The sequence below is a fragment of the Aquila chrysaetos genome, chromosome Z (genome assembly GCF_900496995.4).
Source record: "Aquila chrysaetos chrysaetos chromosome Z, bAquChr1.4, whole genome shotgun sequence".
NCBI classification, from domain to species: domain Eukaryota; kingdom Metazoa; phylum Chordata; class Aves; order Accipitriformes; family Accipitridae; genus Aquila; species Aquila chrysaetos.
In genome coordinates, this window is record NC_044030.1 from 7,346,803 (window position 1) to 7,361,792 (window position 14,990).

The 14,990-nt window shown below is 38.2% G+C and overlaps 1 protein-coding gene across 6 annotated transcripts in view; it reads right to left on the reverse strand.

The window, feature by feature from the left end:
- Positions 1 to 14,990, reverse strand: part of ATG10 (autophagy related 10) — an 86,937-nt gene that overhangs the window by 24,487 nt on the left and 47,460 nt on the right. For all 6 annotated transcript variants that reach the window (XR_003921804.2, XM_030003672.1, XM_030003670.1 and 3 more), the window contains 2 exons: positions 10,489 to 10,615; positions 2,721 to 2,818 (listed from right to left, as the gene is read on the reverse strand). Coding sequence is in view for 5 of the 6 variants with exons in the window: in XM_030003672.1 (XP_029859532.1) it covers positions 2,721 to 2,818; positions 10,489 to 10,615 (225 nt within the window). In the remaining variant the exon portion in view is untranslated. The remainder of the gene's footprint in view (positions 1 to 2,720; positions 2,819 to 10,488; positions 10,616 to 14,990) is intronic.

Genomic DNA, 14,990 nt, shown 5'->3' on the forward strand with positions numbered 1-14,990 from the left:
GTATGTTTTTATTATCTTTCATAATTCCTTTGAGAACACTCTGATTTTTACTGCTGGTTTATGTTTGGACTGGCATATGCATTTCTCAGTTTACAAGGGGAAGTGTTTGTTGCACCAATGGTTGCTGCCACTGAAAATACAATAGTGTTGACACTGCTAATTGTACTGGTGCTTTCCTCTGCTCTGATTCAGGTCCAGAGATGTACACTTCCACAAACCATGCACTCCTTTGTCTTCTCATCACTTCACTGAATGACCATAAGCAAATGCACCCTCACTGCCTGGTGCCTTTCTGCTTCCATCTCAAATTAAAACTGTAGACCTCTTCTTAAAGCTGCTTTCCCGGAGGCTCTCTCTTGCAGCCATGTGGGAAAGTACATTTTCAATCCAGGAATGCAGCTGAGGCCTTTGGACCAAGTCCAATACTGATGTAAAGCAGGCTAACCTCACTGAAGTCAGTGGAATTCAACGGCCTTGAGCCACAGGTACACAGCCTTCAGGGAGAAGGTGTACATACAAATGATGTAGAAAAAAAAGTGAAGTAATTCCAAATTATGTAGTGGGATTGCTCGAGGATCTTAACTTCTCTGGCTTCTGCTGCCTGCCAGCAGTTCCACTATTGTGCTATCAGCCTGAGGCACAGTCTATATTACTCTAGGATAAACAGTTTACTTAGTTTGTAATCTCCTTATTTAATGGATAGTCACCTTGATGTTACATTCAATAGTATTTTGCTGCTATAACTTCGCTAATTTCTCCAAAATGTTTTTCCTTACATCTTTGTCACTGGACTCACATTGGCTGAACCACCTCTGGAGAGGTGTCATAGAGACAACAGGTTCAGCACTCCACACATTTCACCACCCATAAAACCTGTTTCTGCAAGCCTTTGTGTGTATGTATCTCACACACATCTCTAGTTATGAGATGCAGGACAGTTTTACTTTACTGTTCCTTAAGAGGCAAAAATAATCCCTGGGTGGGAGTGACCTGGTTTTCCTTTTGGCTTCCACCACTCTGATTTTACACATTCCAAACATATTGTTTATGCTTTATTCTCAGTAGTACTGCATTATGATTTATTACCTATACAGAGCTGTAGGTTCTTGCAGTGCTCTGCAGACGAATAGAAAGAGACTGCTTTCTACAGAGGAGCTTGAACGTGGCTTCAGGCCACAGTAAGCGTAGAGAAGGCATACCAGCTCTCAAGTGCACATAGCAGATTCTCCCATACATTTTTGCAGGTGGGGATATAAACTACCCACAAGCCAGAACAGCTTAGCTGGGAAATACCAGAGATGTCAGCCCTAAAGGATACCTACCATCTTACCACAAGGTTACTGGTCTCTGTCTACTAGGAATGCAAGAAGGTGGATGCAGTGAAGGCAAAGCTAATTAAATCCTCTGCCTCTCTATGCAGAAACAGTCACGATTCAGCTACAAATCACAAAACTTAACTGAAAAATCTGAACTGCAATACTTTCTTGTGCAGGAAATCAGTTATCTGCTACCGTATTACATTATTTTATTAAAACCTAATTTTCTCATCTTCATTCTGCAGTAGAGAAGTCAGGTAATTAATACTTTATGTAAAAGCGTGTATTACAAGTATCTGCAAACTCACAACTGGAATTCAGACATGCATAGCAAACATCAGAAAACCAATGCTCGTTAGGTTCTCAGGGAGCTATTATAATATAAATAATAGTCCATGGCTGCAAAAACATGAATGCTGCTTGCGATCCCATGATTGAGTACCATCTACAAATAGGCATCCTGTAATTAAATTGTACTAGTTGAATTAAGGAAACACCTGTAGAACTCAGTTGAGGTTACATCCCTGTTGTGCCAGCTGCTGTGGTAAGAGACCTGTGTACCTGGAAACAACTAAAATCAGAAAGTCAAAGAAGGAAAGGGAAGGAAGAAAGGACACATTAGTAGCTTTGTCTGATGATAAAAAATTCACACCTAGAGCTTCCATTCTTTGTCCAAACTTACCATGGAGGCCTGGGGCCGAGGGAAGAAACCAGAGCAACCGACTCAGCTCTGAACATCTCACTTTTCCTTGAACAAGTTTAACTGTTTTCAAGAGAGCCATCATGACAAGTCTGGGAACGGTTGCTGAAATGATCTGGTGATTTTAAAACCACTTTAAATAAAAGTGATTTGAATAGCTTTAAAAGAAGGCAGTGATATCACAGTTTACTAATCTGCTTCCTCTTGTAAAACACGGCATTCATTAACTACTGATTCTTAAGGACATTAGTCAGCAATAACTTATTATTTGACTGAGAGACCAATTTTCTATCCTTCAATCCTAAGGATTGCAAGTCTATTTAAAATTGAAAATTACACAGTCTTTTTCGGTAATTTGATTAATAGACAATCTGTGAAATGTTACATTAATATATTTTACTTACATAAATAAGTCTACTTTTGTATTTACCCAAATCCATGATTACTCAGAAACTGCCTGAAGTTTTCAGGATTGGCTTTGGAAAAGTATTTTAAATGAGAGATACTGTCACATTAAGTCTTACATGGTGAACACCTCTATAACCTTCAAAATCCAGGACTGAAACTATTGTTGGTAACTGGCTCAGCACAACCTCAGTTAGACTTTTATATATTTTACATGTGTCCAGGAGGGGAATAAGGCCATTGAGGATTCAGGTGTATACTGCATTCATCAATTTTGTAAAGGACCAGTGGTTTCTCACCTGCTGTGTAATAGTGTCCCAAGGCCACTCCAGCAGATGAGCCTGGTAGCATGCATGAACACTTTTCCATATTTCATCCAGAGTTAAAGGTCTTCCATCTGGGCAGAGGGGAGGAAACAACCACTCACAGTCAAAGCTCTTAAGCATGCTATATCTTGAATACAGAATAGCAAAAGTAAATCTGAAAATACTGATTATCTGGAAGAAGATGGAAAAAATAACAGCAAAATGTGATTGAGCCCCTTCCGGCCCCATAACTCCAAACCAGCATTGCTCAAATCCTGACTGAAGGTGCATATAAAACTACCCTAAATTCCCTGTTCACCTTTCTTCTCTGTCACCTGAGAGTAACAACTTACTGTTCGGGTTGTAAGGTGTGAAGTTAAACTAATTTTGTAAAACACTGCTCGGGTAAGATAAATTTAAAACCACAAAATAGTATCATAAACAGTTATCTCACATAAATACACACAATTCATAGTGAGAGAGTGGAAAACATCTAAGGAACAAAATTCTGCAAACAAAAGTTTACTGTATTTTGGTAACCTACATGCCCATAATTTTTTCATGAGCTGCATTTATATAGCATTGTTGCATCAGGTTTTCAGTTGTGATGTTAGAATTATGCCAAGATATTAGTGTCAACCACTTAGAAAATAAGCATGTTAATTTTTCCTGAATATTTGTTTTTGACAAACAGCAATAGAATATTTTTATATACTTTCAATAAGTAGATTCATCTTGGCATTTATTAGCTGTCAGAAAACATTACCCTCTGATAAATAGTTTTATTCTACTGACATTTTCATGTCTGTAAAATGAACAAGATTTATTCACCCAATTAACATTTGAATGCCATGTTTAGATATAAGTTAAAACCAGCTGCCTACAGCCTCTGTTTTATCTTATTTTCCGCACATGTTTATCAAAAATCACCAAGTTCTGATCTTATATAAGCACCATATAGCAGAAGCATGTAGCAAATAAAGTGACTGAGGGGGTAACAGCATATTAACTAGCTATACTATGCTATCCTTATGAGCGTGAGACTTGTCAGACCATCATGCCCTCTGTCTTACGATGGCAGATACCAGCGCTGTGCTGGAGATGGTCTAACATTAACTAAGAAATTTGTTACAAGAGCCTAAGTTAACTTAAGAGGGATGTATTTATGCTCAGATCATCTGTGTGCAGGTAATACGAGACGCCATGCATACTTGCAATTTTCTGTTTTCTATTCAACCTGCAAAGAGAATCCAGAGAACGTCCAAACGTAAAATTTAGAACAACACACATTCTAATGCAAAATTTGATTTGCCACTCTAGATTTTGTTCTGTACACCCTTCTTTGTAACTGTGAGTTTTTATAATAACACTTGAGCAAATTCAGATCGTACACATGGAATGGATTACTCTGACTCTAACTGTTAATCTCACTGCCAGAAATGATCAAATATTACTGAACCATTAATCATATTACAGTTAAAATTGAATTTTGTCTTTACCTCATGGATTTTATTACTTCATGTATGAGAAGCACTATATATTCCATCATATTTCAGTATAGAACTATTTTCATTTCACAGAAAAATACAAATATATCCAAACTGGAAGTTTCACTTCACATTGGAGTGAGGTCACAGACAGTAAAATACTTCAACAGTTAATACAGAGTAATTGCACTGTTTCACACAGGAAGAAAAAATTGATCTAGGCATTCTGATTATGCACTTATATACTGAAATATGCCTGGACTTAAATTTCCCTACATTTTTAATCTTCTGCACTATTTTAATATATTTCACTAAGCTTTAAATGAGTTTGAATTAAGTGTGTTTTTTAAACTGAGTAAACTTTCATACATGCTCCCAAGTATTGTGTTCCTGTAAATTCTTATTTAACTGACTAGCTCAGTTTTCTAGATGGGAGGCCAGATGCAGCAGGAAAGAGTAAGTTATCAATACTTAAAATGGATGTGAGGTTCAGCTACATAGCTGGGAACTTCAGGACCCTTGCAAAAAGAGACAGGGTGGATGGACAGTTTCCCCATCCTCTTTTGTGGGATGAATACCTGAAAGTCTGGTGTTTTCTCTCTCCATTAAAAAAAAAACAAAAAACCAAACAAAAAAACAAATACACCAAGATCTTAAAACGACTCATAGAAGGACTGTTTGTTAGAAAGCATCTGGGGAAGAAGAAGAAAGAGTTTGGAGCTTCTGCAGTCTGTTTTGGTTTTGTTCCTGTTTCAGTGTCAGAAGATAAGTGTGGACGATAAAACCCATTTCAGGTAATCTGGCTGGAAGCATGTTTTAAAAATCCTCGGTTTGTGTGACTTTGGTCATCTGCTTAGGATAATATAAGTGAATCCATTTTATTCGCAAGCTCCCAGATTTGCACAAAACACACATCCGTATTCTTCAGGCATTTTTGGACCCCTTTTTATAGGGCTGCCAGCATTCACATGTTTAGCAGGCCCTGTTACACATTCTTGCTACCCACTGAGACCTCAAATATCCAGCTGGGCTGACAGAGCAGTCTGTAATTGTTGCTGCTAGCAACAAGGGGCCACTGTGGCACCTGCTGAGCCAAGCAGCCTCTCTGCTTCTTGTCTCATTCTTTCCTGTGATGGAGCTGAACTCAAAAAGTTGAGCCAGAAAAAGAAGGCTACAGCAGCATCAAGCCAAGAGTAGAGGCTTCAGATTCACCCAGCAATACATTTACTCATCATCCACCCATGATGACACAGCTGCTGAGGTGCTTGCAGCTTGTCCCAAGTCTAGCTGGGAGTGGGTATGCAGACAGAAGTGAAAGTTTGTGGTTATATGTACATTTTGTATAATTCACCTCATTAAATAATTACAGAGGGTGAAAGGAAATGTACACCACACAGCAACAGCTGCTTGTGGGTCATGCCAGATTTACTGTACCTTTGCCTGAAGCTCCATGCCCGTAATGCCACAAATCTGGCAGGCAACACATCATCAGCTCATCAATACTAACCCAGGGTCTGCAAAATGCAGGCTCTGAGACAATAAACTTGACATCTACCCAGCAAGAAAGGCCAAAAAAGCCTGGGAAGTAACCAACTAAGATTTTTGTTAAGAGAAAGGAGATAAAGGATAGAAGTCAAGAACTCCTAAGCATGGGTTCTGTCTCTGCCATTAATTAACTATGGGCTCGAATCAACCAGTTCATCTGCCTCAACAGGCAAGAACAACTACAGCCTTTCTAGCACACACTCAGATTTTTATTATTTAAACTGTCTAGACTATAACAAACTTTTCTGAGAAAAGCTTCTTGATGGTCCACTTGGGGTTAACTCATTTACGTATTCTGTTTTCTTGATGTTTACTGAGGGCTTTTAATAAATTCTTAGATTTCCAATTAAAGGTTATTTGACACTTTTGGTGAAATGGTGCACAAATTGTTTTGAGGCTTCATTCTGGCATACTTTCCAAAGAAATACTTTTAAGAAACCATTGCCACAAAAGAAAAAACACCCTTACAGCTTAGGAGAATATCTGATTATACAAATTATTCTATTTTATTTATGTCCAAAGCCACAATAAAACCAGTTCATATGGGACATGGTCTTAGAAGGAGCTATCTTTCTGAGAAAGGACACAGTGGTTACATGCTTTTGAGGTCAGGGAGTAAGTCTGTATTCTGGGAAGTGTATCAGTCAGGCCCAGTATGGTTAAGAATACAGAAAGTCATGCCTTCAGGGTTGGAGGAAGTTACATTATCTTACAAGCTCACTCTCCCTAACCACTGATTAGCATGTTTTTTATTGGCAGGGATCTATCTGTATGTCAGAGAGTTAGACATATTCTGAGCAGGTCAACTTGAAAATCCCATTCCTTCTCTCTTTCCTAGAGGAGTTAGGCTGCAGTCCTTATTGACTCCTAGTCTGCCCTTTCTTTCCAGTGCTTAGCCAGCTTTCATGATTCTTCCTCTACCTTTGTAGGAAAAATAAGACAGAAGTGTGAGACAAGCCATTATTTTCTTAACGTGCAAGGTGATTCCTGAATGATACCTGTATCCACCTGTGATTATGTTGCTGCTACCTCATTGTCAGTGCAAGAGGTTTTTGAATGTATGGCTTCAGACAATGACAGTTCAGGAAAAGACCAAAGTTCCTTGACATCATAAAGACTAAGAAAAGGGGAAAACACTCTGCTGATTAAAGAAAGCTTACTGGACCTAGCCCAGCCCATCTGGCTGATGCCAGCATTGAACAGGAAGGCTAATTGCCTATACCATCTGTCTCTAGGAGGGCTAATTGCTGACATCAGATATCAGCAGGGGTTCACGCATTTCTTCAGCTACCTATTTGGTAGTCTCAGAAGCCAGAGAAAGAAAGAAGGGCTCCCATTTCCAAAAGGTACGGCATGCCTGAGACTGATTTTGGAGAAATGACACCTAGTTCTCTGAGACTCTGAGGTACTGAGGACCACTGCCTTGAGCTCCTGACACAGACTGGGACTTCAGTAGGTCTGAATTTAGGAATATATGCCACATGGGAAGTATCATGAGGTAGTGAAAAATGTTTCTTACATGTATATATACGTAGCCTAAAAATACCTTCTTGTATCCTATAATGTTCCCAAACATCTTTCCAGACAGTCATCACGCTTAATCGTTATTTTCAGCTGAAGGATTTGCCCTTGCACAGAACAAGATCTTCCCTGTAAATCTATACCCAGAGTCTACCAAAAAGTTTAGCTGTCTCTCAAAGTGGTTTAGGTCTGTTGCAATTAAAATTTCAACCCCTTACCTTGCACTACCTTACATATCAAACTTTGCCTCACCAAAAAAAGAGGTCTAAAGATGAATTCCAGAAAATAAGTTATTTCATCCAATTTAGACAGCAGCAAGGATAAGGATACAATGCAACTTTTGCCATTCCGCAGGAAGAACTGATCTGTAATGTCTGAGCACAATTGCTAGCAGAGAGGATTGAAAACTGGATGTCCTCACTGACACAAGCTCCTGAATATGCCAACCACACTGAAGATGACAGGAAAATCTCCCAGCAACTCTATTGGAAGCCTTTTTCCTAGAAGGGACTGTGAGAGATCAAGTCAATGAAAACTGGACTCACATACGATGGGAAAAAGGCAGGATTTAATTGTTCTAGAAAAGTTTTTAGCGAGTCTATTTGGAAGAGCACAGATTTGGACAGGCTGGCACCAGTTGCTATTATAACATACAAAGTGAGGAAGTGAATATTGCAAAACAAGCAAAACTACTTAGTCAGGTTGAACAGAAGAATTATTATTTCCTAGGCAGGCCTCGAGGTGTAATGGCCACTTAACATACTGCCAGAGAAGAAGCAGAGTTTTGAATTCAAACTCTGTGCCCTGCTGCTGGGAAAGGCAAGACAGGGCAGGGCTGTGGAAACACTGAAAGGATTATAGCTCACCTTCAGCTCCTGCAAAAAGCTCTAATTAACATGAGGATCAGTATGGACAGGATTCAAGGGGAACCATGAACAACTCACAAGAGACTTGTGAGGAACTGATTCTGTTACTTTATCTACAAATAATGGCAGGAATTTAGACTGGGAAATTGATGTAGGTCTCAGAAGATTCTTCCCTGATTATTTCAGATGAGGAATGCAGTGAATATCACTAGTTGTCTGAGAAACAAGGTGAGGAGCCTATCACATGAAGACTATTACCTCAAAGGAAAAAAATCTCAGGGCATTACCTAGAGTTTTCCTCATACCAGGTTCAGGACAAGACAAAAGATACTTTGCTCAGATATCCCAAGTGATTGTGAGTGAGTGTCATCTGCATGTTCCTGAAAAACCCACGTTGGGACCTTCAGACAGCATGGCACAGGCAGGCAAATAACTTGCAGGGATGACAGAATTTTTCATTTTCAAAAGTAAGCTATCCATAAGTATGATCAGAGAATACTACCTCAAAACATTATAGGAAAAGTACTATTGCCAGCATTTTGTATCCTTCTCTCTTCAAGAGTCAGAGAATGTTAAATGTTAAAAGAGAACGTTAAATGCTGAAGAAAACCCAGGTGACTTTAGAAATTATCTTAAAAAAGTCCTTGTTTTCCATTGTGAAAGATTCCCCAGAAATGTTTTAAAACATAATTGTACTTGCAGGAACAATTACAGTTTTGTACTGAAAGGGGAGCTGTTGGTACATAATACTATGATTGTGCATTAGATCATCCACTAGCTTCTGTAATATCCACTTCCAGCTATAAGGAGTCATGTTTCAACACCTCCGATTCCCTGATGCTGACAAGCTAAACAACTTGTTTTGTCTCTGGGAGCTCTTCTCTGGTGATTAACTGCTTATGGTGAATACTAATTATATGAAAGTACAGTACAGTAGAAATAGTGTCCTATTTCCTCTACCTGCAGTGTCTCCATCCTCTTCTGTAGAGACAGTGCACTATTAATTCAGCTAAAACCAAGAAGATGACATTTTTCAGGACCACAAATAGGTTAATCTGTCTCTTCCAGCAAAACTTTCTTTATCTTCCTGTCTGCACAATAAGTTTAAAGGCAAAACATTGCACATTTGTAAATGCTTGTAATAATTCTAGAAATGTATTTGCAGCAGGATGTGTGCAAATGAGTTCTGTTGGTGGTAAAGGCAGAGCAATGTCCCCAATTCCCCATGTCCCAGTCTGAAAATTTACCCCAAATTATCCATTCCTGAAACTGCACCTCAGACTAAAATCTTTCCACCAGGGAGCCTATGAGAATTTGTTCTTCAATTTTAAATCTAAAGTGCCTTTTAAAATGCTAACACTGCAAAATTAGAAACCATTAAACAATATAAGGCAGAGAGTGATTAAATCTACCAAACACATTCAAAGCAGCTTAACCTACTTTTTAATTAAAAAGGAAAAGATATCACTGGCAACATTCAGACATCTTTATCTAGATAAAGTTAGGAGATTATTCAAAACACAGAAGATGCTGATGCTACCATACAGGAGACTGAATGAAATGACTAGAAGATTTCAATCCCTCCGCCCTAGGTACACAGTCTTCGGGCAGAGAGGAACAGAGCACATCCAGTGCTGCAGCGTGATCACTCTATGGTTGCTGATTAAATAAGTGACACTAACAGCAGCCTTGGAGGGAGGCTATGTGTTCCTCCTTCCTTCCTGACAGGATGGTGAGTGAAATCACAGTGGCTATAGCAATTGAGTAATGGGTAACAAGATGTACATACTAGGGAGGAAAGAAGATCAGTTAGTGTTTCAAAAGCCAGTTTTAATAGATAGAAAAAGGCAATACCTCATTGGTATTATTTTATTTCTTTTAAGAAGCAAATTTAAATAGAAAACAGCATACACTTTTAAAGGCACATTTAGACCCCAGCCTTGTGGCTCAAATTCAGGCTCCAGAGAAAGACACAGTTCTGCTGAAGCACTGTAATTACGTCCATTTATTTTGCAGCCAAATTCAAACCTGCAGCTTTAAGTTTTTGTATTCACTTAAAGAAAAGAACAAGAAAAATGACCAGCAGTTTTAGTCAACCACAGGCAAGATGCCAGGAGCCAAAGATCAGCCTCCTTCAGGCTAAGATGATATCAGCTACTCCAGGCTCCTGAAGCTCTGTGTCGTGAGTATTACAAAATTTACTGAACAGCTTCATCTTTTACTTTGTTATTACATATGATCATTACTCTGCTCCTCAATTTAATACAAAATCTGTGTTTTTAACATCTATTGCATCCAACATATTTTTACTCTGGCCTTTGTCTAACAGAAGATTGGTCTTACCTAAAAAGCATGCCCTAAAATAAAGCACAGGTACTTGGTAGCTGCTGGAGTACAAGACATGATATTCATAGCGAATCACTTCTTCTGTCGCACAAACTCCAGCTTCTTGAATATCATCCAAAGACTCCTAAAACAACAAACACAAACACAGTAATACATTGACTTTTGTATTTGTATCAAGGGAAAAGTAATTACTACTATTGTAATAAATTCAATAAATATAAAGAACAGAAATAATGGCAATCACCCCTTTCACAGCACTACTCATTTAAATTCCTGAAGGAATTTTTCAATACTAGCAAGAAAATCACAAAACTCCAAAACCTACAAAGACATCTTACAGACTTACTTCCACATACTGTGAACTATGTGTAAGCATTTGCAGAACTGAGGTCTTTCTAAGTGCAGGCTGCTTTTGTAAGCAAAAGACAGAAGCTCTCTAAAATCTTTATAGCACAATAACTGGTAGGATAAGGTGACTACAGCTGCATCGCTCCTCATTAGCTTTAGAATAGACCATTTTAAAAGTGTATCCTTAAATAATCTGGTTTTGCTTGCCAGAAGACAAAGTGAATGTATCCACCAAAAATTTTTTGCTCTACTTTCTTTAAAGGCTTTTTGCCAGAGGTTGTTTTTGCTGGTAATACGTCTAGAACTGAGACAATTTTTTTCCTGTTAATGTATATTTCAGGTGTAAAGTAATTACAGTTTATTGTAGTTTTGAAATAAATCAGAAGAGATGGAACTTACTGCATTGAGATATACCCCAGTTGCAGCATAAACTTCCTAATATTTCAAATTAATACTCAAACAGTGCTAAGCACCCAGTTTTGACTTTTCTAAAAATTGTTAATATTCAACATCTCTGAAAATGGAACCATTAAACTAATAATGCCATTAAGATTAAAAGTTAGAACAAACTTTCCAAGAAGACACTATGGGTGTGGACTTGTTCAGTTTTCAAACCCCCAAATTTACATGCATGAACTAAGCAACCATAATGCCTCACAGGTTGGGTGTGCATTTCACAACTTGACTATTGCCAAGCAACTGTGAATATTGGCTTACTGTCTCTGTCCAAGCAAAATAAAAAAGATTGAACAGAGAAGAAGAACCAGCATCCTTTGAACACTATGCTGGTTTAACACACAAAAAATTTAAAGCTATTTTGCATTTTTATCTCACATCCTTAAATCAACTCAGCATTGAATCGATCTATGAAGAGATATAAGAACTGATAAACTGTAACAGTAATGACACACAAAAGACTTTCAATTTTTTTTGATAGCCCACATAAAAGTGATTTCCCCCAAATTTAGTGTATTAGACAACCAGATGCTGCTGAGGGACATGGATAGAAGATCACAAATGGAAAGCCCAGACCTTGGGAAGATACAGACCAAGGTACTGTAAATATATTTTTGGACATTAAATGAGAAAATCATAGATGCTCACAGAAGAGAAGGTTTCTGGGAAATTCTGGACAGCTGCAGGAATGGTTGATTTCACCTTATCAGGAAACAGATACCTAAAGCACTGAAAGGAAACGTTAAAGAAAGTGCTCTCTATGTTAACCTAGTTTTAAAAACTGTGTGTGAAGGGATACTAAAGACAACATGCCAGAAGGGACAATGATGATTACTGCATCTGACTTCACAGGCCTGCTAAAGTTAGGTATGCTATGCCCAGTCCCCATGTAAATGCGTAACGGACAAGTTCTTTTCCTCTTCACACATGTCATACCCTCTGATCAGATGCAAGATACAGATTAAAAAAAATCTCTTGAGGAAAACAGAAATTTCTTGTCTATAGTAAGCTGAACTTTCTTTAAAACAGATCCATTTTCAATGCTTTAGTGAGAATAGTAAAAGAAAGAAGAGCAGCAGCCTGTGGGAAAAGAAAACAAAAAACAACTACAGATTGGCTTTCAAATTCGTAGGGGTGGGAAAGAGAAAGAGTCTGTATTCGGAACTAAATTTATGTTAAAATTTACAAAACCCTTCTGGATCAACCTCCTGGAATCAAAAGCATACTGCTTTACAGACATTAATGTTTCGTCGGGTATTATGGCCTTGCCTGTTGCTTAGTCACTAGCTTACCTTGCCCTAAAAAAATACTTCTCCTGGAAATGGCAAGACTACATGTTCATGTTTTAAATACTATTGTTCTAGAAAAAAGCTGTACGTATACACATACTTCTCTCTCCTGCTTTCTGTATGTAAGGGTATAACGACTGTACACCCTCACATAAATACTGATGTCTTTCGGAGAGCAGAGTATGTTTGGACACATTTATTCTGCATTATCCTGGATTTTTTTGACTGGTAGTTTAGGCAGTTTCTGAAATCAAGCATTCAGCTGAATGCAATGCTCAAGCTTTGAAACTGACATTCTTCTGCTCTGTAACAAGATGGACTTCGGTCTACTACAAAGTTCCTACACTTACTCAAAATAAGTTTCTGATACTCAGATCTCTTATTCTGCTGTTTCTAGTGACAAGCGGACACACTGCATTTGTGATCTGCATACAAAGGGAGATAGCTGAATCCTTCTTAGGGCTACCTCTAATCCCCTTTCCTTTCAGCAAACAGCAGTTTCAAGATTTCTTACATAAAAAGATACAGCATTGATGTGTAATCCTGTACTTTACAGTCTCTCTAAGTACGACGCACAGTATTTATGCAGGGGAAGTACATTTTGGAGCCTAAAAGTTTTGATGGTATCTCTCTAGCTGATGAGATGAACTTTGCTGATGAGATGAATAAATGAGTACAGTCATTTTAGGCGATCTTTGGAACATCTAAAAATCCATGCATGGCTGAATAAAGCCATGGATCCTCAGAGAGTTTTATATCAGCCCAAAAGAAGAGATTTATTTTTCAATTTTTAACCAACTACTGATAAAGCCATAAATATAAAACACAGGCTTAACATAAAAAAAAACCACAGAATTTTATTTTTATATACGTCTTATGATAGCCTATTTAAATATTTTCAAGTAATTGTTCTAGTTTCTTTTTATGTATACTGTTGTTCTACCTCTTTTTGAGCTAATGCTGAATTTTAGTTACTGTAATAGACAATATTGAAATCAATTTTCACTTCAGAAGATTCCATAACTGCTGCAAAACATTCATACATGTACACACATCACAAAGCAAATTCGTAATTTTGCTTAGATCTTGTAAAGACAAAACAAACATATCTGCATTAAAAAAAATAATTAAAATCTTAACAAAAAAGGAGTTTTGACCAAATTGCAATCATTAAAAATGCTATGAAGTAATTTGATTTCTCAATTTTTTGTTTCTGCTTTGCAAATTTGCTTGCATGCTTGCCTCGCTTCAAGTTAAAACTGTGAATCCAGAACTGTTTCCTAAACAAATTGGGAAGTTGTCATCAGGAAGCATCTGCTCCTCTATTGCTCTCACATAAAATCATTCTCACGCTGGACTATTGAGCAGATGTTTAAAAGCAATGTATGTATTAGAAAAAAAATAAGCAGCAACTACCTAATTAATTATTAGTTCCATCATAAATGAATTATCACTAATTTTAGTTGATACAAAATTGTTCTCAACCTTTAAGTATCCCCTAAACAAATTAAGTTGATTTGTTCTTTCTGAAACAGTAAATTATTTAAATCAATAGATAAGAAATGATGCTGCATGTCATTCTGAAGACAAAATAACGTATTTGTACTATTTTTATTCCTCCTGATGAAGAAGGCCAGTTTAAAACCACCGGTAATAGGCTAATTTGACAGCAGGAGAGAGGTGATAGTGTGGTTTTGATACTCTTTAGTAGTAACTGTGCTCCACAGACTGGAAAGCAGCAGGAAGGTATGGGTTAAGGCAGGTCACCTTTGGAGAGAGGGCTCCAAAGGAAAGGGAAGGGCCAGGGAAGTGACAGGGTAAACTGGGAAGCTGACAGAATTACCTAATAACGCAGGGATTTTTCCATGCTGACACCAAACATTTCCCCCTCTCCCCCTCACCCGCAGAGGCCGGCTGAGACAGCCTTCCTTGCTCAGCCCAAATTCCCTTTGAAATGCAGAAGCAGGCCCTAATGTCCTTTTTGGTGGAAAAGCTAAGTGGTTTAAAGAACAGCGGGCACATTTCTCCTAGATCTCAAGTAGCTGTTGCCTTTCTCCCAATTCCCATGTTCCTCATCTCTTTTCTTGCCGTCTTGACCTCTATTTCCTCCTGCTGTAGGCCAGCCTCCTGGGAAATTCTCCTGCAGGAGCATGGCAGGATTGGGTTGCAAGCAGGAAAGGAAGGAAGAGGTGACGCAGGCACAGTTACTGGTACTGCTAGTTTTGTTGTGAGCGGGGAAAAAGGAGATGCAATCTAGAGTAGTAAGCAAATCTGATTTCATTGCTTGGCATACATTTACACTTAATTTCATTTCAGCCTCTAAAGTTGAAAACAAATGTATCACTGTTTCTCCAGCGCGGCGTTTCTCTTCAGAGACGGCTGTGAGCTACCGTGTGAAACACAAGA